The 27,142-nt window shown below is 44.5% G+C and overlaps 1 protein-coding gene across 4 annotated transcripts in view; it reads right to left on the reverse strand.

Annotated features, from left to right (window-relative positions):
• SDCCAG8 (SHH signaling and ciliogenesis regulator SDCCAG8) overlaps nt 1-27,142 on the reverse strand; it is a 1,515,443-nt gene that overhangs the window by 15,176 nt on the left and 1,473,125 nt on the right. For 2 of the 4 annotated variants that reach the window (XM_085611403.1, XM_085611406.1), the window contains exons 18-19: nt 17,404-17,492; nt 17,258-17,306 (exon numbers count right to left, since the gene is read on the reverse strand). The exons of 1 other annotated variant lie outside the window; for it this stretch is intronic. In XM_085611403.1, coding sequence (XP_085467529.1) covers nt 17,258-17,306; nt 17,404-17,492 — 138 coding nt within the window. The remainder of the gene's footprint in view (nt 1-17,257; nt 17,307-17,403; nt 17,493-27,142) is intronic. One more of the 4 variants, XM_085611404.1, reaches the window with a different exon arrangement.

The following is a 27,142-nucleotide window of genomic DNA, read 5'->3' on the forward strand; positions in this document are numbered from 1 at the left end:
TTGTGTGTGGGTTGCTCTATGTGAGTGGCTCTGTGTGTGTGTGTGGGTGGCTTTGTGTGTGTGGGTGCAAATGCAATAGGTCTCGCATTTGAGAGTGATTAAGCTATTGACATTGTAAATAACAATGCCGTTTCTTTAAATGTTTTAAAAACAAAAACAAACAAAAATAATGTCACGAGCAATGCCAATAACTCTAACTTTAACAATGCCGAGACCGTTGCATTGTAAATGCTTGTTCCTATTTTTTGTGCTTTCTACCTCCTTCCAGTAGTGGTAGAAATGTGTGTAAAAGCAATAATGGATCCCAGTGAACTATACATTTCTGAAACGTAGACAAAATTCTGAATGCAGTAGATCCGTCAAGGTTTTTCTATAGAAACTAACAATTGAAATAAAACAATATTGTAATTGAGTTGGAAAAAACAGCCATACTGGGCAGCCCCCACACCAATGTATAAAAAAACAGCATAATCCCATGTGCCTTGTGGGCTCTCTGCCAGAGGGGGCAGATTAGGGTCTATTGCCCCATCATGCAGAAAGACTGTGGCATTTTTTGGGGGGGAGGGGGGAGTGCATTGGCATGCCTATTCTGGGAAGCCCCAACCTCGGAACTTTGAAGAAAAAAGAAATCCTTCATGCCTAGTGGGCTTTTTGCCCCTCCGGGAGGACAGATAAAGGGCTATTGCCCCCATCTGACTCGGGGGGTGGGGGGGGGAGTCAAAAAGACAACATTTCTATGGGGGGGGGCCTTGGCATGTATATTCTGGGGAGCCCCCTCCCCATGTATAAAAATTAATATATGTATACCTGGTGCCTAGTGGGCTTTTTGCCCCCCCGGGGGAAGATCAGGGGCTACTGTCCCAACTGCCTTCTGGGAGTGTGGAAATATGGATTTTTCTGGTCAGTTATGTCCCCTATCTTGGACCCCAACGGTTCTATGTGCATATCACAAGTACATGTATGTTCCCTCCAGTTCCAGTTATGAAGACGCAAATACATGTGCGTCCATCGTGAACATGTCCTCTGTCAGATCCGCCATGAACAGGCCGGATATTCCATTCCTAAGTATGAAAGGCCACCGGCTTTATATGGTTCACTTATGCCATTTTACAGTCCAGGCAAGTAGGCCCTGATTCTGTCATCAAAACTCTTCTTGCTTTCTGCCTCTGAAAGCTCCAGTCTGAGCCTGCATCTGTGACCATGAACTTTGTCTCATTCTCTGCGCGGCTCACGAAGCCTGACATCAGCCTATTCTCTGCCAAAAACTGTATTTCACCTTCGAATTATCTGCTTCCCCCTCAGCCGATGCATTCCTGCCTAGTAGTTTAAGTAAACATTCTTCCAGTTACCGAGCAAAAGGCCCGGCTTCTCTGCCCTTATGCAAGTAATTCATAGCCCTGTTACCATGGAATATTCCTACCCCCTCGCATTCAGTGTAGACACTTAGACGCTTGTACACGCACGCACAGTCAGTATAGAATAGATTCTGTCCGAGAGTCCTTCTTTCTTGGATAAACTAGTTCTTTAAACATAGGATGTTAGATATGATTTGGGATTAGGTTGACTTGACCCCCCAGACTTTTTGTCTCCACATGTAGAGCTAAATGTCAAGTCCCCTTCACCCCCCAGTTGCACGTCAATCACACGTCATACTGCTGCGCGCGCATCTATGCCAAGTATTATCTTATAGATCCGCCTATAGGTGACATCATAACCAATTATGTTCCTTTTTACGCCTTATTACACCCATTTCTGGTTACGCAGAACAAATCGTCATTTTCCTTATCAATTGTTACGCCTACTGCATTCGCTTCATTGTAATGTATGTACTATAAAAGTTACTTCTTGTCAATAAAGTATGTACTTCACTTCCTGAACCCCCGTGGTGATGGAACTTGGAGCAACCGATTATAATCGATCACTGGAATAAAGCCCATTCCGAAACTCTAATATCACGGATTCTGCCTCTCATTTTACTGAGCTATTTTATAATGTTTCTGTATCAAATTCAGTCCCGGTAAAGGAATTTTATTTACCACATGATGGCGCCCGAATAGGGACACTTTCTCATCTCACGCGCCGGCGGTGAGTTGCAGGCCCGGTCTCCTGCCACAGCTGGATGGACAATAACGCGTACCAGCAGGATTTCCTGTATCTCCCTCCGGTCAAGCGGGGGCGACTGAGACTGCGATCAACACCCAGACGAGGCGGTGAGAAGTGCGAAGTATCCCGACCAGAGCCTAGCTGAGAGAGCAAGATCCGAGGTATACAGAGACCCACCAGTTCGAAGTCAAGCCCAGTTTCCGACGAGACAAGTCGAGTCCAGTCCGGTTCAAGTTCAAGTTACCGAGGCCTTCCGTTTCCGAAGCTACCCGGTGAGTACCATTACTGGGGAGGCATTTCTGACGTGCACATAGGTTGTGCCGGTCAAGACGGGTTTGGGTACACAAATCCGGTCTGCACTGTTTTAGCAGTGTATCTGTACTGTTTAGCAGTATATCAAGTATTCCGAAGTATCTAGTTAGTGTCAAGAGTTATGCTTGGTGATTAGTTATGCAGACGATCATCATTGTTGTTTATTTTAAAGGTTAAAAATGTTTAATGTTTAATGTTTAATGTGTTAAACGTCCTGCATATTGTGGTATGAATGGTTGTTCATTATTGTGCTTTCGTATTAAGTGTGTTCAAGATTAAGTATCGGATCAGTTGTCAATATGCCGCTCTTTTCGAAATTAAGACAGATCACTACTAGAAAAGGGGTACTCGAAGAAGCCGTCCCTATTCCTCCTAGGGATACTCCAGGGCATTTCATGTATCACAAACATGGCTTAGACGCTATATTATTTCTTGATTTATGGGTAGACTACACCAAGGGATTACCAGAAAGTCAGAGGTGGCCCGCAGCGGGAACCTGGGATGCAGAGTGCATCATGAAAGTCGAGGAAGAATTATGGAAAAGGAAAGTCAGACAGTCACAGAAGGACGCCGTTGAGTTATGGCGTAAAGAATCTCATAGACGTACAGAAAAAGCACGTAGACAGGAAGAGAAGAGTAAAGAGAGTTCAAACAAAGTTCGAGAAAATCTATTAATTGAGGACGGTATCCGAGTGAAATCAGAACAAGTAGACAGACAAAGAAATGCCCTTATGAATGGTATGTATCCCCTTCTGGCCGAAGGATTACCTAAGGCTACTCCAGAGATACCGAAAGACTTGCCACCCCCATTATTCCCAATCAAGGTACATCCTAAGGGGCATCCTAGAACCGCAGAAGATGTTTTTCTTTCCTCATATTTAGATGACGCAGCTCCCGAGTATGCTAATTCCGCCCCACATAGACCGCATATCAGGGAGGTCCTACGCCAAGATCCAGCACCCGTATCCCTACAGCAACAAATCGAGTCACAAGTTCCGGCAAGCACATCTGTTTCTGTATCTGTTCCTACAGCTACTTCTATAGCTGTGTCCACACCTATAGTTGCTGTGTCACGTTCAACGAATCCTTTCACACCCGACGCCCCAGATGGGGCCACGGGAGGTGCTACCAATATCTTTTCTTTGCCACCTAGAATAAATAAACTTACTTTTCAAGAGTCAGCACATTCACGTACACCCAAATTCGTAAGTGCCCGTGCACTTAAAGAACTTCTCGTAGATTGTAGATATGACCCGGTGCCCGGTATAGAGGACGAAATGATCCTGGCATCATTGCGTATCAGACGAGCCGCAGTGTATTTAGCGAAGTTACCAGGAATGACTGCGCATCTAGACGAAATATATCATTTTGTCCAAACAGGGCGAGATCCAGAATGTATTAACAGAGCTATGGAATACCAGAAAGTAGAGATACAGGGGGAACTGTTACGTTTCCTCATAAACTGTGTGATCAGAAATGTAGACCGACCGGGGGTAGACCCGGAAGCAATGCAAATTCTTACCAGATGGAGTCAGAATATATCAGAAGGGAGACATGACAAGCAAAATTGTATAATAGCCATGTGCCGAAAGATCCGTAAAGAAATAGAACGCCTACACGAAGAGAGATTAGAGGCAGACGAGTTCGAACAAAGCGAGGAAGAAGGGTCAGGACTGCCCGCAGGACAGTCGGACACCATAGCCTATGTAGGTAGAGGAAGATCTTGTAATAGGAATCAGACTAGATGTCATACTGACTCAATACATCCGATATGTCCAGATAATAACAGGAATTTTCAAATACCTATAATTAATATAAGGTCTAACGAGCATTCGTTCCAAACCGCCGACAAACTACTCCGAGAACGAAGGGGTTATCATTTTCTCGATTCTATGGACGAACAAGATTTAGCCAGGGCAGCTGTCCATTGGGTGGACAGTCCCGGAAAATATAGTGATGATACAGTAGTACGCACATTTTTGAATCTCACCCCAGATGAACAGAGGTTAGCTGGGATTTATATGATTCAACAACTCATTATACTATATCGGAGTCAGCATTCGGACCCTGGTCCCTTACCTGACATACTGACTGAATTGCTTATGAATAAATGGAGAGGTCCAGGTACTAAATTAATTAAAGAAATTCTAGAATCAAGAAAGCAGTATATTCTTTTTGTATGCTCAGAGCAGGTCTCAGTGCCCGTCAAGGAAAGAACCACGTATCACATGGATAGACAGAATCCGTTACGAGAAGTGCACCCAATAAAAGGCGAGGACAACGAGTTTAAGCGCGTATTTGTATATACGCCCATATCAAAAATAGAATTGTTACAAATGAAGAAAGTGGTACCCAGTCATGACAAAGATCCAGCGGGTTTTCACCGAGAAATTAAAGACATGTTACTCATGGGAGAGTATACCTATCCCGACATTATGACAATATTAAAGGTATTGATGCCTGCTGGCATTTATGAAAAACTCAAGGAAAAAGAGTGGGAGGTAGGAGACCAAAAGATAGAATGGTCAGTGTTAGAAGCGGAAGAAAAGGCCCGAACTGCAGGAGCAGGACTTGGGGATAAAACTAAAGCATTACCAGGTTTACTAGTACAGGTACTGCCACGTTTATTAACTACGAAAAAGGAAGATTGGGGAACGATTTCAGCCTGTAAGCAGAAGCAAGATGAAGACACTAGTGATTACTATGCCCGATTTGAAAAATGTTTTGGTATAAATAGTGGCATAAAAGCCAGTAGCGAATCATACCCGCATCTGTTTGTAACAAAATTAGTAGAAAATGCCCTGCCCCCAGTAAAGAATAGAGTATTAAAATTCGAGAGTACCTGGCAAGGTAACACTCCATCACAAATGTTACAAATGCTACAGTACCATCACAATAGAATTAGAGAGGAACAAGAACATGAACACAGACGCATGAAAGACACGAAAATGAAAATGCTAGTTTCCCAGACAGTTCCAGCGGAAGGACATAAAAAGGGTATGACACATTCCGATTCAGCAGGACCTGTAAAAGGGACATGCAATTATTGTAAAAAGCCAGGTCATTACGTACACGATTGTCCAGTTTTAAAACATAATATCGCCATAGGTAAAACACAAGAAAGATCACGGCCACTCAGACAAGATCAGAATGAACAAGGAGCTATGCAGCATGCCCAGGCCATGCCAGCCGCACAACAGCCAATACAGTTTGTGCCAGCTGCACCACCGTTGCCTGCTGCTGCCACACAGACAACAACACGACAAATGTATCAGACCGCACAGTATGAATATCCTGAGTATCAGCGTTACGCATGAACTAGCCTAGAGAGGGAAATTGACTTACCCCTTATCGAGATTCCTGTAGATCAAGAAGGACCTTATGTACATAGTGAATTATTAGGCCAAGATAGGAAATTTTTACTCGATACAGGGGCAAGTCGAACAACTATAAAACGTAGTGAAGTTCCAGGGGCACCCCTCTCAGGCTCTCAGAATATTTCCCGTGGTTTTTCGGGAAAACCTATTGTTAATGAAGTGTCACAACCACTGCCACTTACGATAGGACCTCTGACCCGAACTACAGATTTATTGCTTACTAAATCATGTCCAGAAAATCTGTTAGGAATTAAAACCCTGAAAGCTCTAGGAGCCATAATATGTTGTTCTCCGGAAGGTGTAAGGTTGTTTTTACGTGATTTTAAAGGTCACTATGTGTCTAGAGAAATGGATCCCCGACTGCAGATTTTACCTACACATCTATGGGCACAAGGCCCTACTGATGTTGGTTGCATGAATATTACACCATATCGAGTCACATTAAAGGCAGGAGTGGTGCTACCACGAATGCGACAATACAAGTTACCACCAGATGCTGTAGTGGTTTTACTACAAATCATTGACGAGCTCATTGCCCAAGGAGTAGTTGTGGAAACAGACTCCAATGTATGTAATTCACCGATAATTCCGATTCTTAAACGAACGGATCCCAAGGCCCCGCCAGTATATCGATTGGTTATTGATCTGCGCGAATTAAACAAGTGCATTGTGCCACAATTTCCTGTGGTCCCGGATATCTCGTCATTACTGACAGCCATCGATTCCGAAGCAACATTCTTTACTGTAATTGATCTCAAGAATGCCTTTTTCAGCGTCCCAATAGATCCGGAAAGCCAATATTTGTTCGGATTTAGTTTAAATGGACGTAGCTTTAAATTCTCACGCGCACCTCAAGGATTTACAGAAAGCCCCAGCATCTATAGCCAAGCACTGAAACGAGAACTTGACAGTATCCACATGCCAGTTAACACTGCACTGCTTCAATACGTCGATGATCTGCTGATCACCGCGAGAAGCGAACCTGAATGTGAGAAAGCATCACTGACAGTTTTACAATTTCTAGCCGAAAAGGGGCACAAGGTGTCCCCTTCTAAGCTGCAATTCTGTGTCCAGCGAGTTGTTTATCTTGGACACTCGCTGTCCAAGGAGGGAAGGCAGCTTACACCCGACCGCATTCAGTTAATAGCTAACATGCCAATACCCAAGACACAAAAGGAGGTACGAGCTTTCGTAGGCCTCACTTCATATTGTAGGCAGTGGATCCCTCAGTACGCATTTCTAGCAAAACCACTCATTCAGTTAACCACACAGGAGGCAGCCACATCGACTGTTCTCCCTTGGACTCAAGAACATACACAAGCTTTTGAAAGCCTAAAGAAAGCTTTATGCCAAGCACCTGTTTTAGCAACACCATGTTACAGAAAACAGTTTACACTCTTTGTTACAGAACGCGAAGGTACTGCTTTGTCAGTACTCACACAGGATCAAGCAGGAGCACACAAACCATGTGCTTATTTTTCTAGTACATTAGATCCCGTAGCTCAGGCTTTGCCTGCATGCCTGAAATCAGTGGCAGCGACAGCTTTAGCAATCAGACAAAGCGATGCCATAGTGTTAGGACATCCATTGACAGTTCAAGTACCACACGCAGTAGAGGTTCTTGTAAATAGAACACAAACACAACACTTGACTATAGCGCGACTTACAGGGTACGAACTTACATTGTTTCAGCCACATATAGAAATCAGACGCTGTAACACATTGAATCCTGCCACACTTTTGCCAGTAACCGGAACAGACCCACTAGCTCATGACTGTATTGAAGTTATTACTATAACGACAAAACCCAGACAAGACCTGACAGATGTTCCATTGTCCGATCCAGACCTGACGTTGTATGTAGATGGTTCATGTATGAGAACAAGTGCAGGAGAATTAGTGGCCGCTTACGCAGTCACAACAGATACTGAAGTCATTGAAACTAATCGTATAAATACTTTGTCAGCTCAAGCCGCAGAGCTCATCGCTCTGACACAAGCCTGTATTCAAGCCACAAATAAAAAAGTCAACATATACACTGACTCACGTTATGCATTCGGAGTTGTACATGACTTCGGCGTGCTGTGGCGAGAAAGAGGTTATTTAACTTCCCACGGTGCCCTCATTCAGCACGGACCCCTCATTCATGCCTTATTAGATGCGATACATCTACCCACTGCAATATCAATTATGAAATGTAAGGCTCATACGAAGATTACTGATATCATTTCCCAAGGCAATGATCTAGCCGACAGAACAGCTAAACAGACGGCTCAAACTCAAACCCCCGACATGACAAAGACAATAGTCCCGACACCGACACATTGTATGACAGTTAAAGATCCTACTCTTGACGTAATTGACATACAGACACATGCTACACCAGACGAAATAAAGAAATGGACTGAATTAGGAGGGATTCAAACGGACCAAGGATGGATGATGAAGGAAAAGTCTGTATGGTTCCTTCCTGATTCAATGGTCCAAGTTATAATTAACACTATACATAGTCCAGCACATCTAGGAGAAAAAGCTATGCTAGACAGCATTCAACACATTTGGTTCAATAAACATTTACGAGCAGCAGCCAAACAAAAGGTCCGTACCTGTATGATCTGTTGCCAGTTTAACCCAGGAAAAAGCGTTCCCGTAGAACAGGGTGGATTTCATCCTCCTAATAATCCTTTTGAAGTACTCCAGATGGACTATATCCAGATGGAACGATGTCGAGGATTCAAATATGTTCTCGTAGTTGTCTGCGCTCTGTCCCGTTGGACAGAGGCGTACCCGGTTTCAGATTACACTGCCCCGACTACTGCCAAACAGTTGGTTCGAGAATTCTTCCCACGATACGGTTTACCACGTGTTGTTCACTCAGATAACGGCCAGCCGTTCTCATCCGAATTAATGAAACACGTTTCACTTCTGTTAGGTTATCAGTGGAAATTCCACTGTGTCCGACACCCCGAGGCAGCAGGTCTCGTAGAAAGACATAATCAGATACTGAAAATCAGACTGTCCAAAATATGCAGAGAGAAGGGTGTCGACTGGATAGTAGCATTACCAGTTGCACTCTTTTACATGAGAATGGTAGCACACTCTCGAACAGGGCTATCCCCGTATGAGGTGATCTTCGGCAGACCACCAAATATGTGGGGGACGCCCATACCACGTAAAATAACTGATATTGACTGTAATATGCTGACAGATTACTTGGCTTCCTTGATGTCTGCACTACAATCTTGTCGTTCACAGGTAGCTGCAGCCTTTCCCGACAACACCGAGGTGAAACCCCATGACGTGGTTCCGGGGGACCTGGTCTTTGTGAGGAATTTCGACCGAAAGACTCAGCTGGAGCCCAGGTGGAAAGCACCCAAGTTGGTCCTGCTGACCACAAGGACAGCCGTGAAGATCGAGGGCCGCAAGGGCTGGATTCATTCAAGTCATATCAAGAAATTTCATGGACTATCCTCGGATATAGACATTGCGCCCTGCACTCCCTCACAGACTGATTCAAAACTTCCTTTGGTTGAAAAGACTGAAACCGAACTTTACAAACTAAAGCTTAGGCCCAACAAGTCGAGCAATTTGATTGTTTAAGTCCTCTCCAAGGTGAAGCGGTTGAATTGTCTCTGACATGTATCCCTTGGACCTGAGTAGAGAAAATACCCGGAAAATGTTGAAACGACAGGCGTATTGTAAATCACTGCGTAGCCACTGCATAGTGACATTATTAATTCTGTTTTTATTAAGTCTTTTAATAATTATTACAAGTATGTTGTTGCACATATATTACCCTATTTCTAGACATGTTTATAATGTTGCTGCTGAACATTCTTTTAGTGACTTACCTCCACATGAATTGTCTTATAGACTTGCGCTGCGCAATAACACTTTCATTAGTATGTTACATCATTCCCATCAGACTAGTAATGCTACTAATTGTTGGGTGTGTGGTCGGCTCCCTCCCTATCAGAATTATGAAGGAGTCCTGCCATTCTTTCCACACCCATTTACACACAATGGCTCCTGTGGAGCATGGTTTAGTTTAATCAATTCCATAGACTCAGACACAGCAGTTTACCAAGATCATTGGGTATGGGGAAATCTGAACCTAGTTTTACTCAAGGTCTGCTACCCTGACAAGGAGGGTCGCCCCAAAAGAACAGGAACTGATCTAGAAAATGAAGTATATGGATTAGGTAGTTTTACACCTAATCTCATGATTCTAAATATCGTATCCGAAATTGAACTAGTCTTACCCACCATGTCAGTATTCCCAGCGAAGGGTGAATTGTGTGTAAGAAAGGTTGGTTCCATACATATGGGCCATAGTAAATGCACTACTATAGTAGAATTCAGTGATCAAGGCAAATCTTCATTTAGAGCTTATCGCCACTCCTACTTTATATGTGGTCAGACTGCATATATGCGTCTACCTCTAGACTGGGATGGTACCTGCTACATTGCATTCCTTTTGCCACCTGTTTTCCTAGCTCCTCCTGATTAATACAGAAATATTCATTTAGTACACAACAGAGAGCGGAGAGATCTCCCCATTGTCGATTACACTGAGACGGCATGGGACAAGTATGTAGATTTTAATAAAGGCATCTTTCCCTACATAGGTACCGTTACTAATAGTAAGCTGATACGTAGATTAACTAGAACCCTTGAAGCAGTAGTGAATGAGACTATTTCCGCCTTAGGCAATTTAACAGAAGAGCAGTCTGCTATGCGGATTGTTGTGCTTCAAAATCGTCTTGTCCTTGACGTCATCCTGGCTGATAGGGGCGGAGCTTGTAGGGTCATCGGATCAAGCTGCTGCGTATTCATACCAGAAAATTCGCCATCTGTATATAAAGCCATCACTCACCTTCATAAGATTGTAAGCCAGATACACCAGAACCCAGGCACTTGGACTTGGTCCAGTTGGTTTTGGAGTGTGATATCAGCCTGGGGATGGAGAGTTTTATCCTTCCTAGGTATTGGCCTTCTCATACTATTCAGTTGCTGTCTATGTCTACAATGTGGACCAGCGATCTGTGGTCTGTGTGCCACATCGTGTATTCCACCACCAAGATTTCATTCGTCACGGAAGAAGAAAGAAGAACAAATGATGCTATATGAACAGATCAATGGATTAATGAAGATTGATATCTCTTGAAGGGCAAGTAGGGGACAAGGAGGGAATGTGGAAATATGGATTTTTCTGGTCAGTTATGTCCCCTATCTTGGACCCCAACGGTTCTATGTGCATATCACAAGTACATGTATGTTCCCTCCAGTTCCAGTTATGAAGACGCAAATACATGTGCGTCCATCGTGAACATGTCCTCTGTCAGATCCGCCATGAACAGGCCGGATATTCCATTCCTAAGTATGAAAGGCCACCGGCTTTATATGGTTCACTTATGCCATTTTACAGTCCAGGCAAGTAGGCCCTGATTCTGTCATCAAAACTCTTCTTGCTTTCTGCCTCTGAAAGCTCCAGTCTGAGCCTGCATCTGTGACCATGAACTTTGTCTCATTCTCTGCGCGGCTCACGAAGCCTGACATCAGCCTATTCTCTGCCAAAAACTGTATTTCACCTTCGAATTATCTGCTTCCCCCTCAGCCGATGCATTCCTGCCTAGTAGTTTAAGTAAACATTCTTCCAGTTACCGAGCAAAAGGCCCGGCTTCTCTGCCCTTATGCAAGTAATTCATAGCCCTGTTACCATGGAATATTCCTACCCCCTCGCATTCAGTGTAGACACTTAGACGCTTGTACACGCACGCACAGTCAGTATAGAATAGATTCTGTCCGAGAGTCCTTCTTTCTTGGATAAACTAGTTCTTTAAACATAGGATGTTAGATATGATTTGGGATTAGGTTGACTTGACCCCCCAGACTTTTTGTCTCCACATGTAGAGCTAAATGTCAAGTCCCCTTCACCCCCCAGTTGCACGTCAATCACACGTCATACTGCTGCGCGCGCATCTATGCCAAGTATTATCTTATAGATCCGCCTATAGGTGACATCATAACCAATTATGTTCCTTTTTACGCCTTATTACACCCATTTCTGGTTACGCAGAACAAATCGTCATTTTCCTTATCAATTGTTACGCCTACTGCATTCGCTTCATTGTAATGTATGTACTATAAAAGTTACTTCTTGTCAATAAAGTATGTACTTCACTTCCTGAACCCCCGTGGTGATGGAACTTGGAGCAACCGATTATAATCGATCACTGGAATAAAGCCCATTACGAAACTCTAATATCACGGATTCTGCCTCTCATTTTACTGAGCTATTTTATAATGTTTCTGTATCAAATTCAGTCCCGGTAAAGGAATTTTATTTACCACAGGAGGGGCAAAAAGACTGCAGCATTTGTTTGAGGGGTGGGGGCATTGGAATGCCCATTCTGGACAACCCCTACCCCTGAACTTTGAAAAATAAAATCCCTGGGGCTAGTGGGCTTTCTGCCCCTTCGGTGGGGGAGGGGCAGATAAGGGGCAACTGCACCCATCTGCCTCCTAAGAGGGGCAAAAAGACTTTTGCTTTTTTGGGGGTGAGGGCATTGGCATGCCCATTCTGGGCAGCCCCCACGCCTACGTATAAAAAAAACATAATTCTCGTGCCTAGTGAGCTATTGCCCCCATCTGCCTCTTGGGGGGCAGAAGAACGTTGGCATTGGTATGGGGTTACTACCCCCAATTCAAAAACACGGACCATGGCAGTTATAAAATAGGGGGAGCAAAGACCCTTGCCCTAGTGCCTAGTGGGTCGGTCCCTGTTTGGGGATCGCCCTCCTGGGTGATCCCCAATCAGGGATCCACTAGGGAAGTGTGCCATTAGAAAGGTGAGATTCTCCCCTTTCCAACGATACCTCTCCCGTGTGTTTCAGTGTTCGGGTGTTTGAGATAGCCCCACGAGCACTGAAACTGAAATGAGATGATCAAATATGTAATCAAGTCAACGCTCCATGCGCGCGATCGTCATTGCATATGAAAAAAATGCCTCTGGAGGTTTAGTAAGATCTTCCCCACCTCCCAAGGCAAAAAAGAAAAAAAGGAAATTCCTCTGCTGTTTGCAGCACAGAGATTTAGTGCTCGTGTACTCATTACGGAATAGTTCCTTCAGGGTTAAGATTGACTCCTTGGTAGCAGACATGGGTCTGTTACAAGACGATCAGAGGTGGCTAACTGAGCATGTTTCTACTGCTGAGCGCGCCATTGATGATTTCACGCCTGAGATGGCATCAGTGAAATCTAAGCTATCTGGCATGGAAAACAAGTTTAAAATTTTAGAGACAAGGGCAGAGGAGGCAGAAAATACAGCTTGACTAAATAATATAAGAATTATTGGTATTCTAGAACGTATTGAGTGAACTGCTGTAAATGTAACTGACTTTTTAGAGGCATGGATTAAAGAAAAGGTGACCCCAGAGGGCCTCTCTCCATACTATGGCTTAGAGCATGCCCATTATGATTCCACAGATTAAAGAAAAGGTGACCCCAGAGGGCCTCTCTCTGTACTATGCCTTAGAGCGTGCTCATCTTGTTCAGCCAAGGACCCCAATACCTGGTGCAGCTCCACGTCCAACCGTGGCAAAGCTCTTACATTATGGAGACTGTGATCACATTCTGTCACATGCCAGACTCTTTGGAAATATTATGGGTGAAAACCATAAAGTCATGTTCTTCCCAGACTTCTCATCTGAAGTCCAAAAGCAGAGGGCGTTGTTCAGATGCCTAAAAACACCTGCCAAACTGAGGGTGAGCTTTGGTGAGGAAGTGCAAGTTTTCACTACTCCATAATCTATTTGGGATGGGATTGATGGCCTTCCTCAATAAAAGTTGAGATAAAACTGAAGAAAAGCCAATGTAGCGGGAGAGCACATAAAAAGAGCACCAGGGGTGTCTAAGGAGCCGCTCCATCGCAGTTACAGGTGCACTATGAACGTAAGCAAATTGTAGAGGTGATACCTGCCTTTAGTAGTGGGACGGCTGCTCTACCAGCTGTCAATAGAGAAAGTGATCAACGTGAGTTAGACTCTCATCAAACATCTGTCTCGTCTCAAGATTCTGCAATGTTGTTGCCAAAAATCCCTCCAGGGACATCAGATGAGATAATCTGAAAGCCAGTGAATACTGTAATGTGGGGTTTTGGGGTAGACCTTTAGCATGAGATGAATATTCTGTTTGTAATTTTCGGATGGTGTGCTGTTAAGATGGTGCTTCTCGTGCCCCCTCCCCCTTATTGTTGTTGTTGTGCTTGTTATGTATACACGAGTTTGAAGATGTCCAACTGGTTTGGAAGAGGAGATTTCTGAATCTAGTCCTGGGGATAGGGAGCTGGGTTAATTTTATTAGGTTTTGCATTTTAGGTACAGTTCCCTTGTCTGCTGTTTTAGGGTAGCATTAGAACAAGTAAGTGTCACTGTCATGTGGGCTACAGTGATCTCCATCTCTGGCTATTCTACATGACTACCTCCGTGAAGTATAAGTTAGTATCCTAGAATGGCCGTGGTCTAAATAGTATGTCTAAAAGGTACTAAGGGCCTCATTTATGAGGCCCCTTGCGCTGTCGTAACGTCACTGTTTGTGAAGTTCCCTGGCGCAGAAGCCTGAGCGATATTTATCAGGCAGCGCTAAGCCCCTTTTTTGGGCGTATTTCTGCCTGATAAATATCAGTCCTTTTAACACAGTTTTCTGCGTTAAAGGGGCGTGCAATGGGTGTTCCTGGGGGCGTTCCCAGCAACACCCATGGCTTTTTGACACTGCCCCAGATTTACAAGAAATCGTAAATCTGAGGCATCCCCAGGGGAGGCGTAAGGGTGGCACAACGAGGAGAAATATCTTTATTTCTCCTTGTTTTCCCTTTTTCTATTTGTGCTGCAGAATGCAGCACACATAGAAAGAGGAAAAACCCTCATGATTATTTTTGTACAGGAAGGTTTCCCTTCCTGTACAAAAATAATCACCCCCGGAATGCAGGCACCCTTGCACCATGATGCAAAGGTGCCTGTCTTGGCGCACGGCAGTCCATTGTGCGCCGGCGCAGGGGATAAAGACAGGAATGCATCATATCTGATAGATATGGTCCATTCCTGCCCTTTTCTTTTGCCGTAGGATCGCGCAGCAGGAAAGCGTGCTGTGCTGCCCTACGCAAAATCTCATAAATGAGGCTCTAAGTGTATTCTTATTTTAAGAGATGGGGAATTCACTTTGCCCTCTTGCAGGAAACCCATCTTAATAAACCTGAAGGATTGGATCTTCACAAGAGATGGCGGGGCCAAGTATTTGCCACCACTTATTAAGCATTTGCTAAATGAGTATTGATTTGGGTGAGACCTGAGGTCCCCGTCCAAAAAACTAATGAACTAGTGGGTCCTGAGGGTAGATTTGTGGTCGACTGTGGGAGGTTAGCAGGATGTGACCTTACTGTTGTTGAAATTTATGCACCTAATACAGACCAGAGTGGGTTTCTTGCTGACCTGTCTATGGCCTTGGCATTTTACTTGACTCAGCCCATTTAATTAGGTGGGGATTTTAATTGTGTTGCAGATCCGGAATTTGATCGTTCACACCCGCCATTAGGGGACTCTCCTGTGAATCGGACAGCTCGTAATTTTAGGGCCTGGCAGCAGCTGTTGGAGCTTGTTGACTCTTCAAGGCGTGCCCTGTGGCACGTGACTATTCATTTTACTCAGGCCAACATGAACTTCATGTTCAGCTGGATACTTTTTTAAGCTCTCCATCTGCCCATGGTGCGATTCATAGTATTTATTATATATGCGCCAACTATTTCAGATCACAACCCTGTGTAAGTCTCTCTGAATTGGGGACGTGAGCACCCTTGCATTCTGATTTGACATTTAAAGGTAGAGACCTTAGATGATTCAGTTTTTAATAATAATTTTGGAGAGGTTATAAATGCTTACTTTAACGAAAATGCTGGAACAGCTACTTCCTCTTTGATTGAATGAGATGCGTTTAAGACAGTGATCAGGGGTCGATGCATTGCAGAAGTGGTTGGGGTGCGTGGAACTTTGGTTGGTGAGGTGGAAACTCAGGAAAGGGTACTTACAAGTCTTGAGTAACATAGGGCAGGTAATTCTGCTCTTAAATATCCCCTGCTTGAGGCAAGGGAATTACTGGCAGCCCAAGTTGAAAAATTATGTTTTTTGATTATAAGGAATATTTGACTCATGCTGAGCATGATAAAATAGGATCCCTTTTGAAATAGATTATTAATCCAAAAATACGGGAATCTGTGATTCTAGAGCTTGACTATTCTGCAGGTGAAGCATTATATGATCAAGCTGCTATTAATGCTCGCTTTTGTGAATATTACACTTATCTATATGCTCCAGCGCCTAGAGCACCACCTCAGCATATTGAGGATTCTTTATCAAAGAGCCAACTGCGGGCCCCCTTGTGTGAGGATGATGCAGATTATTTGGTGGGGGAGAGATGGGGGGACGGACTACAACTACAAGAAATTAGTGCTGCCATAAAATATACAAAAACCTATAGGGGTTAAGCCCAACGGACCGGGGCCAGGTAGGGCTATTCAAAATTCAGAAAACAAAACAATGAACCCGGCTCCGTACTACCGTATACTCCTACTACTCATGGAGTAACGAACAGTCAACTCTTTTATCTGTCCGAATGGAATTTTTATTAGACCATTCCTGTTTCTTATTAATTTAAAAATTTATCAAAACAATTTTTGGGACTGAAAAAAAACACAGACTTATCAAATTCACACATGAACTTACACGTATATACAATTCACATTAACATACATTTAAAGACAAAAATGGACTAAGACACTGAAAAAATTATTGGCGACAGCTTGCAACATGACAAAAGCAGCAAATGAATTCATACATTAATCTGATGCAAAACACATTTTTAGGAAAATTTACATCATATACAAAATTTTGTAATAAACATGAAAATATCCAATGTTATGAACCACATGTGTTATTCCAACTCCAGCGTCAAAAGAGTATCTTATAGTATATCAATCCTTTATCCAATAATGTCCTTCAACTCTCGCCGCATTCAGAATTAACTAAATGCCTCCCAAAATGCCAACGCGTTTCAAGACCCAGGCGAATACTACTGGGACTATCCTCAGAGCTTCATATAAATGGACCGGATATTCTACAAAACCCAAAATAAATAAATGATGCAAAAACAGCGTCAACCGGAACTGACTCTCTCTTGTACATGTAACTAACTTAGTGAGTACCTGTTTTCTAGCGATGGAGCGGCTGCTCCAGCTCGTTTGCTCCAAGAATTTTTGGCTTTTCTGCCACTGGACTCGTTTATGTTAGTGCCTACAAGGCTCCCTTAACACTTTGCCAGTATGAATTTCTGAAATGAAAGAACTAAAGTATTGAATATATCTACTGCTACTCTCGACTTACACCCCCAGAGGGAAAAACCAAAAAGATATGTACCTTTACTGCAGAGTATGGGCAGGACGGAGTTCCTTGAAGACTCTTTATTCTACAAATGAAAAAACGATATTGTCCTCATTTAACAATGTATCCAAACAGGCAAAATGCATGAAGCACTTTAAAACACTATTAACAAGCGGACTTACTTTACTGCTTCTTCACCAATTGAAAACTCTGAATGTAATGGACTTTCCTTTTGCTCAAATAAGGGCATGCTTTCCCTCATGGGTATTATCTATAAGAAGTACAAACGTAAGCGCATTTAAGCATACGGTCGTATGTGTTTTAGTATTGTAATTTTTAACCAAACAAAGACACGGGCAAAACAGTGACTTACTTTTCACTCAAAAACTAGAAGGAATATTCAACTCGTGCACCATACTGGTTGTAACTCAACTCTGCATCTCAAACCAGAGCACTTTCTGTTTGGAGAGCTATGAATCATGGGAAAAGGAAATTTGCCCAATCAAAACGCTCTAAAGTCCCTCTTTTTGCAAATGCTCATGAATTGCATTATGGGATTTGTAGTATACACACTACACTCTAGATAATTCAGTCATGCCATTCAATCCAGTGGAAGCACTATCAAATTTTAAAATAAGATAAGCTTCCTTTCTCAATAATGCGGCATCAATATCAAAATAGCGTTTGGTTGTTTCAAAGCTAGACAAAGCCGACCATTTAAAATCCTTCTCAGTATGGGAATTGTCAATAAAGTATTGCACCATAGGGGCAGTCAACACTTTCTTTTTAATCCTAGAACGGTGCTGCGTGATCCTTTGATTTATTTGTTGATTTGTTTTGCCAATATATAATAAGGCACACGAGCAGACAATTGCATACACTATGTTTTTTGATTTGCAATTAGTGAATTCTGAATGGCGCCATTTGGTACCATTATGGGAAAATTCAACACCTTCAATGGTTGAATCGCAAGCTGCACACGTTCCACATTTATGATGGCCCTCAACCGGTTTCAATTGCCATTGCGATCTTAAAGACTGTTTATTTTGAATGGGAAAGATGTCTGCTCGTACTAGTTGTTGACCAATACTCTTGTTTTTTCTCATTGCAAACAGGGGTTTTGGAAAACCGCATTCTAATTTTTCAAGCAAGTGCCAATTTTTCATTATAACTTGCCTGAATCTGTTTGTATCCGGATCAAAAGTGGTAGCACAAATCATACGTTCCAATGGTGGTTTCTCCTTCTTTTGTAAAAGATCTTCCCGAGGCGTGTACCACGCTCTCTTTATTGAATGCTTCAAGAGCTTTTTTGGGTACCCACGAAGGATCATCTGTTCTTTAAATAACGCTGCATGATGTTCAAAATCTGATTTTGATGAGCAATTGCGACGTATTCTTAAAAGTTGTGCATACGGAAGATTTTCTTTCAAGCTCCTAGGATGAGCACTTGTATGGTGAAGGATGGTATTTTTATCAGTTGCCTTTCTATGCAAAGTAGTTGTTAACTTTTTATCATTGGACGCTACTTCAACTTCCAAAAACGTCAGCTTTGTCCTGCTCATGGTCAATGTAAATTTGATATCCTGATGGCCGGTGTTTAGCCAACCATAGAAACTTTCCAACTCTTCCTTAGACCCATTCCACAAGCACCAGATGTCATCTATATAGCGTAACCCTTGCGCTATATGCTCTTTAAATGGATTGTTGTTAAAAATAAATCTATCCACATATTTGGCCATAAAGAGGATCGCCATTTCTGGCGTAAACGGACAGCCCATAGGTGATCCTTTGATCTGAATAAAAAAGGAATCATCAAATCTGAAATAATTTTTCTTTAAGGCAACCTCTGCTAGTTGAAGAATAAACAGCACATAGTCGGTTTCCTGGTGCAAATGGCTTATACATTTCTTTTTAAAGAAACACTTACCTGATAACAGCCGCAGCTTCTCCTCCATCTTCTCTTCCAGGCTCCCGGCAGCACATAGGCTCCCCTAAGCTAATTACGACTCTGCTGTAATCAGCATGACAGCAGGGTCGTGATTGGTCTGAGCAGTCTGTTTGGCCACTCAGACAGTGCCTGGGAGCCTTGGGACTATTCTCCACTCAGACAGCCAGGTGAAGAAATTCTAAGTGTGCATGGCTGTTTGGCTGTCACAAAACGGCTGGCTAAACTGTCATGCACACTTATGATGGACAAACCACTCCTCTTCCCTGTGACCCCAGCCCCGCTATGCTCTAACATAGCCTCGTAGCTGGTACGAAAAATAAAATTATAATTAAGTTGTCATCATTTTATTTTTCCTTTTCCACTGCCAGTGGCGGCTCCCCCATTTGGGCGTGGGGGCGTCGCCCCACTGCTTTCTCGCGGTGCGAGAAGGCAGAAAAATAAACGGTAAAAACTACCATTATGTTTCTGCCTTCTCGCATTGCCTGAAAGCAGAAGTGCCTCTGTGTCTGGTTGGGGGCAGGCGGTTGGGCGGTCTTGGTCGAGGGCAGGGGGGGAGTGGCTTACCCACTGTTTTGGGTACTGATCGTTTGGCCGGCTCCAGGGCCGACCAAACGATCAGTACCCACAACAGTGGGCAAGCCACTCCCCCCCTGCCCTCGAGCAGGACCGCCCACGCTCCCTTGTTCTCTATCCAGACAAAATGTCCCGGCTGGGGGCGCTTTCCTCCTGCGCCTACAATCACGACGATTGGCTTGCGTAGGGAGGGAAGCTGGCTGCTTCCGGTTCCTGCAGCAGGAACACGCCGAACAGTACAGCGTGAGTCGTGACCGGCCAGCAGCGGAGGCGGTACCAGGCAAGTTTTACTGTCTTTAATTGTTTAATTCCCCCCCCCCCCCCGTTCCCCCCCCTTCCTCCCTCGAGCATGCAGGCAACGAGGAAGACTGACACCCTTTAAAACAGGACCGCACAATGAGAAAGCACCAGCACTGGCAGCTGCTTAAATCGGTTTATATCCAGAAAGCTTTTTCAAATGTAGTCTCTCCCGCCTTCCACACTCCCCTGCCCCATCACCAATCCCTCACAAACATAATATGCTAAAACTATGGGCAGTTTGGGAAGTTCTTTTTTTGCGCCTTTAAATCATTTGGACAGCAGTAGACATTTCTGTGCATTACCTATGGGATTATCTTTCAAAGGCACTGTAGTACACTCTCCGATACACAACAACTTCGATGGTCTAGTAAAGGTACAATAATATTACTACACAAACATAAAAAGCCCTTAGTGAAAGCTACATTATCTTATGTACAGTTATATCTCAAAGTCGAGCATCTCTTCACAAGCAGGTAAAGGTAATATCACAATCTCACATATGGGAAAAAATGATACTGTCCTGGATAGAAATTATTGAAAAGCTTGTGTGCAGACACCCTTCTGCCTTTCTCATCTACTGCTGTCCAAATGATTTAAAGGCGCAAAAAAAGAACTTCCCAAATCAAAAAGCACAGCCCCTCCCTGTAATAATAATGTGTTCTCCCATAACACAGTAGGCGGTGAGAACTTGAGTGACTCAGCGTGCATCACTAGTCGCTCCGGGTGACAACCCTCAGTCCCTCCACCCCTTGAACCCTCATGCATCTCTTTCTCAACCTAACGTATATTTTTACTTTTTATATAAGGTTTTAGACTGTCGAGATGTTAAAAATATAGTGCTATTTTATGCTTCTACCTGAAGAGCTGCTGTGCTGAGAATACATTTGTTTGTGGCTTGCCAGAGATTTCTGCTGTTGCGATAACATGGGGGGTGAGTTTGAACAGAGCGATATATCTTAGTGGTTCGCGTGGAAAGCAGTAAAGTACATTGGGCAGTGCACTGACAGGTACCTAGAACTGCATGTTAGATGTTAAAATGTCATTTTATTCGCTGCATTCTGCTTTAAATGATAAACCTTTACCTTTTAAGATGTTGGACGGATGTGTGCGCCTTGAGGCTCTTTTTGCCCAGCGCTTTGTTAACTCTTGTAATGTACCGTGTATGCTAGTCACAAAGGCAAATGATTACCTAAATTCATAACATTTTGTTTTGGAAGGTCAAAGTTCTCCTGCTGTGCCTTGTTTCTCAGACGTAATGCAATCTAGAAACATCTGTTTTTGCTTGTTAGCTAGGCTTGATCGCGTATTCTGTTATTTTTATTGTGTGGAATTTTTATCAATTTACCATAGCAGAGCAGTCATGTTTTTTTTCATTTCCCAACGATATGCCATAACTTTGGGAAATGAAAAAAAATATGACTGCACATGGGATTGTGACAGCTGCCTACTTAACCAAGCAGTGGGTGCAGGCAGATTTGAAACAAGCTGTCATGGTTCAGAAAGTCATGGATGGGGGCAGATATTCTAAGCGCTCGTATTGCTCTATTAACTTTCCGGCTTCCTCAAATTTGCTTGAAAATGCACCATTTATCCACTCTCTTTTTCAAAATTTTCTCGGGGGAGATCCCCCAAACCACCCGTAGGTTGTTTGAACTCGCTCGCTGCGCACGCTCGCCGCGTGCAGTACGGCAATAATTTTACGCCCCACCACTTTCAAATGTCACCAGCCACCACTGCTCAGAGAACAGAGGCACCACGTTCCTCTGCTTTAGCGGAGGAGCAGCTGCCTGGGATCTGTCATGGCAATAGACATTGAGAAGGCCAAAATCCTTTGACAGTTTCCACTGGGAGTTCTCATATTCTCTAATGGCTCAAATGAGTTTGAGTACAAGATTTATTCGCTGGATCAAACATCTCTATATAGGTCCTAAGGCGCAGGTCATACTGGCAGAGTGGCATCTGAACCCTATGATGTAGAACGCGAGACTAGAAAGGAGTGCCCAATGTCCCCCTTATTATTTGCTATTTCAATGGAGCCTCTTGCCGGTTGTGCCCGCATCGGGAATTTTTATCATGGGATGGAGGTCCGTGGACAAACTTATTTTGCAGCATTATATGCTGATGATATGCTGCTCTTTCTCCGAGATGTTGGGATGAATTTGTCTGCTAACATAGATTTATTAAACCGCTTTGGTATAGTATCTGGGCTACATAATAATTTGCATAAATCTAACTTGTTTCCACTATGCCGAGATGCCACACAGCCCCTGAATTTACATGGGCTCCATTGGAGCCCTACCCGCAGTAAATATTTTGGTGTTAAAAAATATATCATAGCCAGCAAGATTTATTAGGTGGCAATATTGGAGCAGCTGTTAGTACACTTAGGACTAGTATTTATTTTTGGACAAGTTTACAATTATCTGAATAACAGCTAAGATGGTGGCACTTTTAAGATTGCTCTATTTCTCTAACACGCTGCCGTTGGCGGTGCCTCACCCAATTATTTAGGGAATTGGAATTGCTACTTCTGGAATTGTTTTGGGGAACAGGTAGGCGTAGAGTAGCGCTAACAAAACTTCAGAACCCTGTACCGGAGGGAGGGTTGGCTGCTCCTGATCTTGAATCTTATTATTTGGCGGCTCAACTGCAATGGTTAAATAAGCGGGTTTACTGTCAAATGAACCCTGGTGAGGGTGTTATTGGTTCACTGCCTGATATGCAGGACTTCTTGACAGTCTTCTTGCTTCCTCGGTGGAGACTGCCTGCAATTTCTCAAAAGCTGCTAGTGATACAGCAGTGCTGGCGACGTTGCTTGCAGCAAACGCGGGTCCAGGTACCCTATTCACCTTAAATGCCATTAAAATGGCTGAAAAAAGTGGCCCAAGTAGGAGCGTTAACAGGATTGAAAGATGGATTACCTTTGGGGTTTACTTTGTTGGGGACCTATATCAGGATGGAGTATTGCTTAGGTTTGAAGACTTGACTCAAGAATTTAATATACATAGAGGACTATTTTTAGTACACAGGGAATTGCTTGCAACAATAAGTAATTATTGGAAAAATGGAAATGCTGAACCTGCCACACATCAGGTGTGTCAACAGCTCTGTACAGGGTGTGCAAGAGCGGTCTTATATCTATATCGTGCAATTCATGCAAATATTCTTTCTCCTCCTGCTGAGTTGAAAATAAAATGGGAGGGAGACTTTGAGCGTCAAATTAATGATTTGGCCTGGGATAGGATTGTAGTGCTTATACCAGCTGTTTCTAGAAATGATAGGTTCAAATTAATTAATTTCTATATCATGCATAGAGCTTATTTTACATCTGGCAGGGTTAACAGATTCTATGTGACTGATGCTGCAAACTGTCCTAGATGTGGGGAGTTGGGGGTAGAAATGTTCCACATTGTATGGTTGTGTCCTTCATTAGCTTGGTTCTGGAAGGAAACAATAGAATATATTAATGAAATAGCCTTGCGGGATATCCTTTGTACACCCTTGGTCTGCCTCCTAGTGGGATACAATATATTAATGAAATAGCCTTGCGGGATATCCTTTGTACACCCTTGGTCTGCCTCCTAGTGGGATACTCTCGCCCTAAAAATAAGAAAACATCTACTATATTAACTGACTTGGGTTTGATTTTGGCAAAACAAGAGTGGAAATTGGTGCATGGTCCTCAAATTACTAGTTGACTTAAGGACATTGTTAAATGAGCAAGTTTGGAGAGCGCTGTGTTTCTTCGTGAGAGAAAAAGTGGATGAGGGTTAAAGCGTGGGAACACCTGGTGTATAGCCTATGAGACCCACGGGTAATATGTGCGCTTAATAAAACCCTATGACTATATGCGGGGCACTATTGCACTAAGGTTTATTTAATGACCCTAATATGAATTATTTAAGCTGAAGCAACTAAACCCACCCCTCAGGGCCTCGGAGGGGGGGGGGGGGCACCTAAAGACTCTCAGACTGCCAGGCAAAAGCCCAGTCCAAGTTTCAGTTGCTACTGGTCACTTGGGAATTGTATGGAAAAGGCCTCTTGCAACCTTTTGAGCCCCTGTAGCCAAACAGGAGGTCTATCACCTAAACCTTGGAGTCCACTTCTTTCTCCTGGGTACAAAGAGAGCAAGTCCAACCATTAAGAGGTCCTCACAGGTCACCAACAGCAGGTCCAGCCCTCTTCTTTTACATATGCCTCCCACTGGGTGCTCATAATGGTCTGAGAGTAGACTAAAGAGGCCAAGAGGCAGCGGCTGGTGGGGTGGACTGGATCGAGTTGGCCATTTGGCCCTCTGTTCCACGAGGTCTATGGGACCTGTGCGATTTGCAAGAAGAGGCTAGGAAGCCTGCTAGCCATGAAGGCTGGGAGGGTATGGGCGCAGTTGGAGACCCCTTCTGTAGCCATGAAAGGGGTGACAGCCGGATTGGGGCTGACGAGGGGCCATAGACAAACCCAAGGAACTGGCTTTAGCCCTGCTGTTTTTGAAGCGCCCCAGCACTGAATCCGCCTTGTCTCCAAAGTGGCAAGAGCCATCAAAGGGAATGTCCATGGAAAAGCCTGTACATCTTGTGAAAAACCGGATGTTCTCAGCCAGGCGCAAGGCTATGGACGATAACATTGCTCTACCCAGCAAGTTGGTCATGTGAAGGCCACATCTGATGGAGTACTTTGCTGCATCCCTCCCATCTATAACCGCCTGAGAGTATGGACGGGGCCTCTGCCAGGGCCTTAGGCAGCCCATGCGCAAGCAGATTTCATAGTGTATGGGAATAAAGGCCGAATAGGCAGGCGGTGTTCACTGACCACAGTGCTAGGCTGGTGGAAGAGAATATTCTCTAATCAAAGGTGTTTAGCCTCTTGGACTGCCTATCCGAAGTGGTGGTAGGGAACGCAGCAGGGTAAATCAAGGGTGAGGAGGCTTGGTACCACCAAACTCTCTGGGGTGGGGTGCTGAGTAAGTAAACTGGGAAGAATCCCCAGAAGCTGGGCAATAGCGGCAGGCAATCGTTCTATTCACAGGAGCCCCTGTGTAGGGCTTGGACCAGGCCCCATGTAGGAAGCTCCTATTAAATGAGGTTAAGGTTCTGAGGGGGTGACTTTTGGTAGGGGCACCTCTATCAAGATGGAAGCCTTGTCTGCCACTAAGGGTAGGTTAAGGTCCAGGACCTCAGCCGCCCTGCGCACCACCATTGTAAAAGAGACTCCCTCCCTCGTAGCCACAGGAGGAGGAGAAACAAGGCCAGTGTCAGGTGAGGTGTCCAACCCACTGGCCTCACCCAGTTTCTCATACCAGTTGTCCTCCTGAACTGAGTTTTCTCCATAAGGATTCATAGACCCACCTAAACATCTCCATCACCAGGCTTATCCATCAAATAAGCTACTGGCTCCACTCCAGAAAGGGTGTCCTCAGTCGGCGCCGGACGTGGCCTCAGATGACGCCCATCCAGCTACCTGCCGTAGTTTGGAAAGATGTATGGGATGCACGGTCTCGCCAGTGACTCCACTTCGGATCCCACAAGGGAATCTAGGGGCCCGACTGGTGCTGAGGGCTAGCTGACTGACTTGGTTTAAGTAGGGGCCCCTCTCACGCCTGTGGGGCCCTAAGGCGCTCCAGAGGGGTCACGCTGACCAAGATGAGGCACATGGTCTCATAAAATTCCTTCAGCTGGCTGGGGATTGCTCCAGCAAAATCAGGGAAGCGTGGCACGGATCCAGGGTAAGGCGCTATCCATTTGCAGGGCCTGGAGTGCCGATGCTCCCCTCGTCTCGCAGGATGACTTTGACGAACATGTGGAAGGAGAAAAGTGTTTGGACTTCTTTGACTTTTTGTGCATGTGGGACTTCCCCGACGACTCCCGAGTGTGGCGAAGAACATCAGCAGGGGCTTCACGAATGGTCCTGGGACCTCCCACACACATGGGACCTCGAGCGTCGCAGAGTCAAATGAGGTCAGGCGAATGGAGCTTGAGAGATCGAACCCTCAGTGCCTTCGGGTGCTTGGCATGGCAGTCCTCACGCACCCTGGAGTTGTGTCCCGGCTCCAGGCACCACAAACACACCAAGTGGAGGTGTGTCACCTACATTTGCCTATGACAAGCCCCACATGGTTTGAAAACAGCCAGTTTCTTGGGGGACATTTTCACACTAGCAGATGAATTCTCAAAAACAAAAGGTTGACAAAAAGTCAAGAAAGGTCGGTCAAAAAGAGACTGAGGAGTAGCGCAATACAGATCAGTGTTATCTGGCCAGGAAAGGAAAGAACTGATGTCAGTATGCCGAGCCAGCGCCTATATAGGTACTTTTCACCTCAAACTACATTGTGGGATGCCATCTGTGCAGAAAAGGTGGAACGAATCCTCCAACTATAAGACCCCACGAATGGGGTGGAGCAGGGGCATGTAACGATTGAAGTCAAACTCCTTGAGTTCACTTTATTGTCAGGCCTGAGGGTGAACTGGGAAAAGTTGTGCTTATATCCATTCGCAGAATCTACCCCCGATCCACACCTGGTCATCAATGACAGAGGTGTCCACTGGCAGACCGAGGTGTTTCTGTATCCGGGGATCCTGATATATAGGGACTCACAGGACCTTCTTGAGGGGAACCTGACCCGAGCTGTCACAGCGATGAGAACGCAGATGTCTTTCTGGTCTACCTTGCCGCTGGCAGTCATGGGCAGGATTGTGCTACTAAAAATGGTGGTACTGCCGCGCCTTCTTTACTACTTCACAAACTTGCCGTTACACCTTAGACCACCATTCTTTAAAACTCTGGAATCAGACATGCGGCGATTCATATGGCATGGGACGCGAAGCATGGTGTCACTAGCTAAAATGTACCAGCCAACCAACCAGGGCAGACTCTCACTGCCAAATTTGGAAAAATATTACTTAGCGGCCCAGCTCCAATGGGTGGCGCGTTGGATTGGCGCAAGCCAGCTGACGGACACAGCAACACAGGAGCCTGAGCTCACACATACTCAGATCGTGTCGCAGTTTCATACGGGCCGGACAAGCAGTGCACCTGCACAGCTTCTGGTAGGGGTGGCATATCAATTTTACCGGCAATGTCTTTACATGACGCGGCAATAACCAGCG

Source organism: Triturus cristatus, chromosome 6 (assembly GCF_964204655.1).
Source record: "Triturus cristatus chromosome 6, aTriCri1.1, whole genome shotgun sequence".
NCBI lineage: Eukaryota > Metazoa > Chordata > Amphibia > Caudata > Salamandridae > Triturus > Triturus cristatus.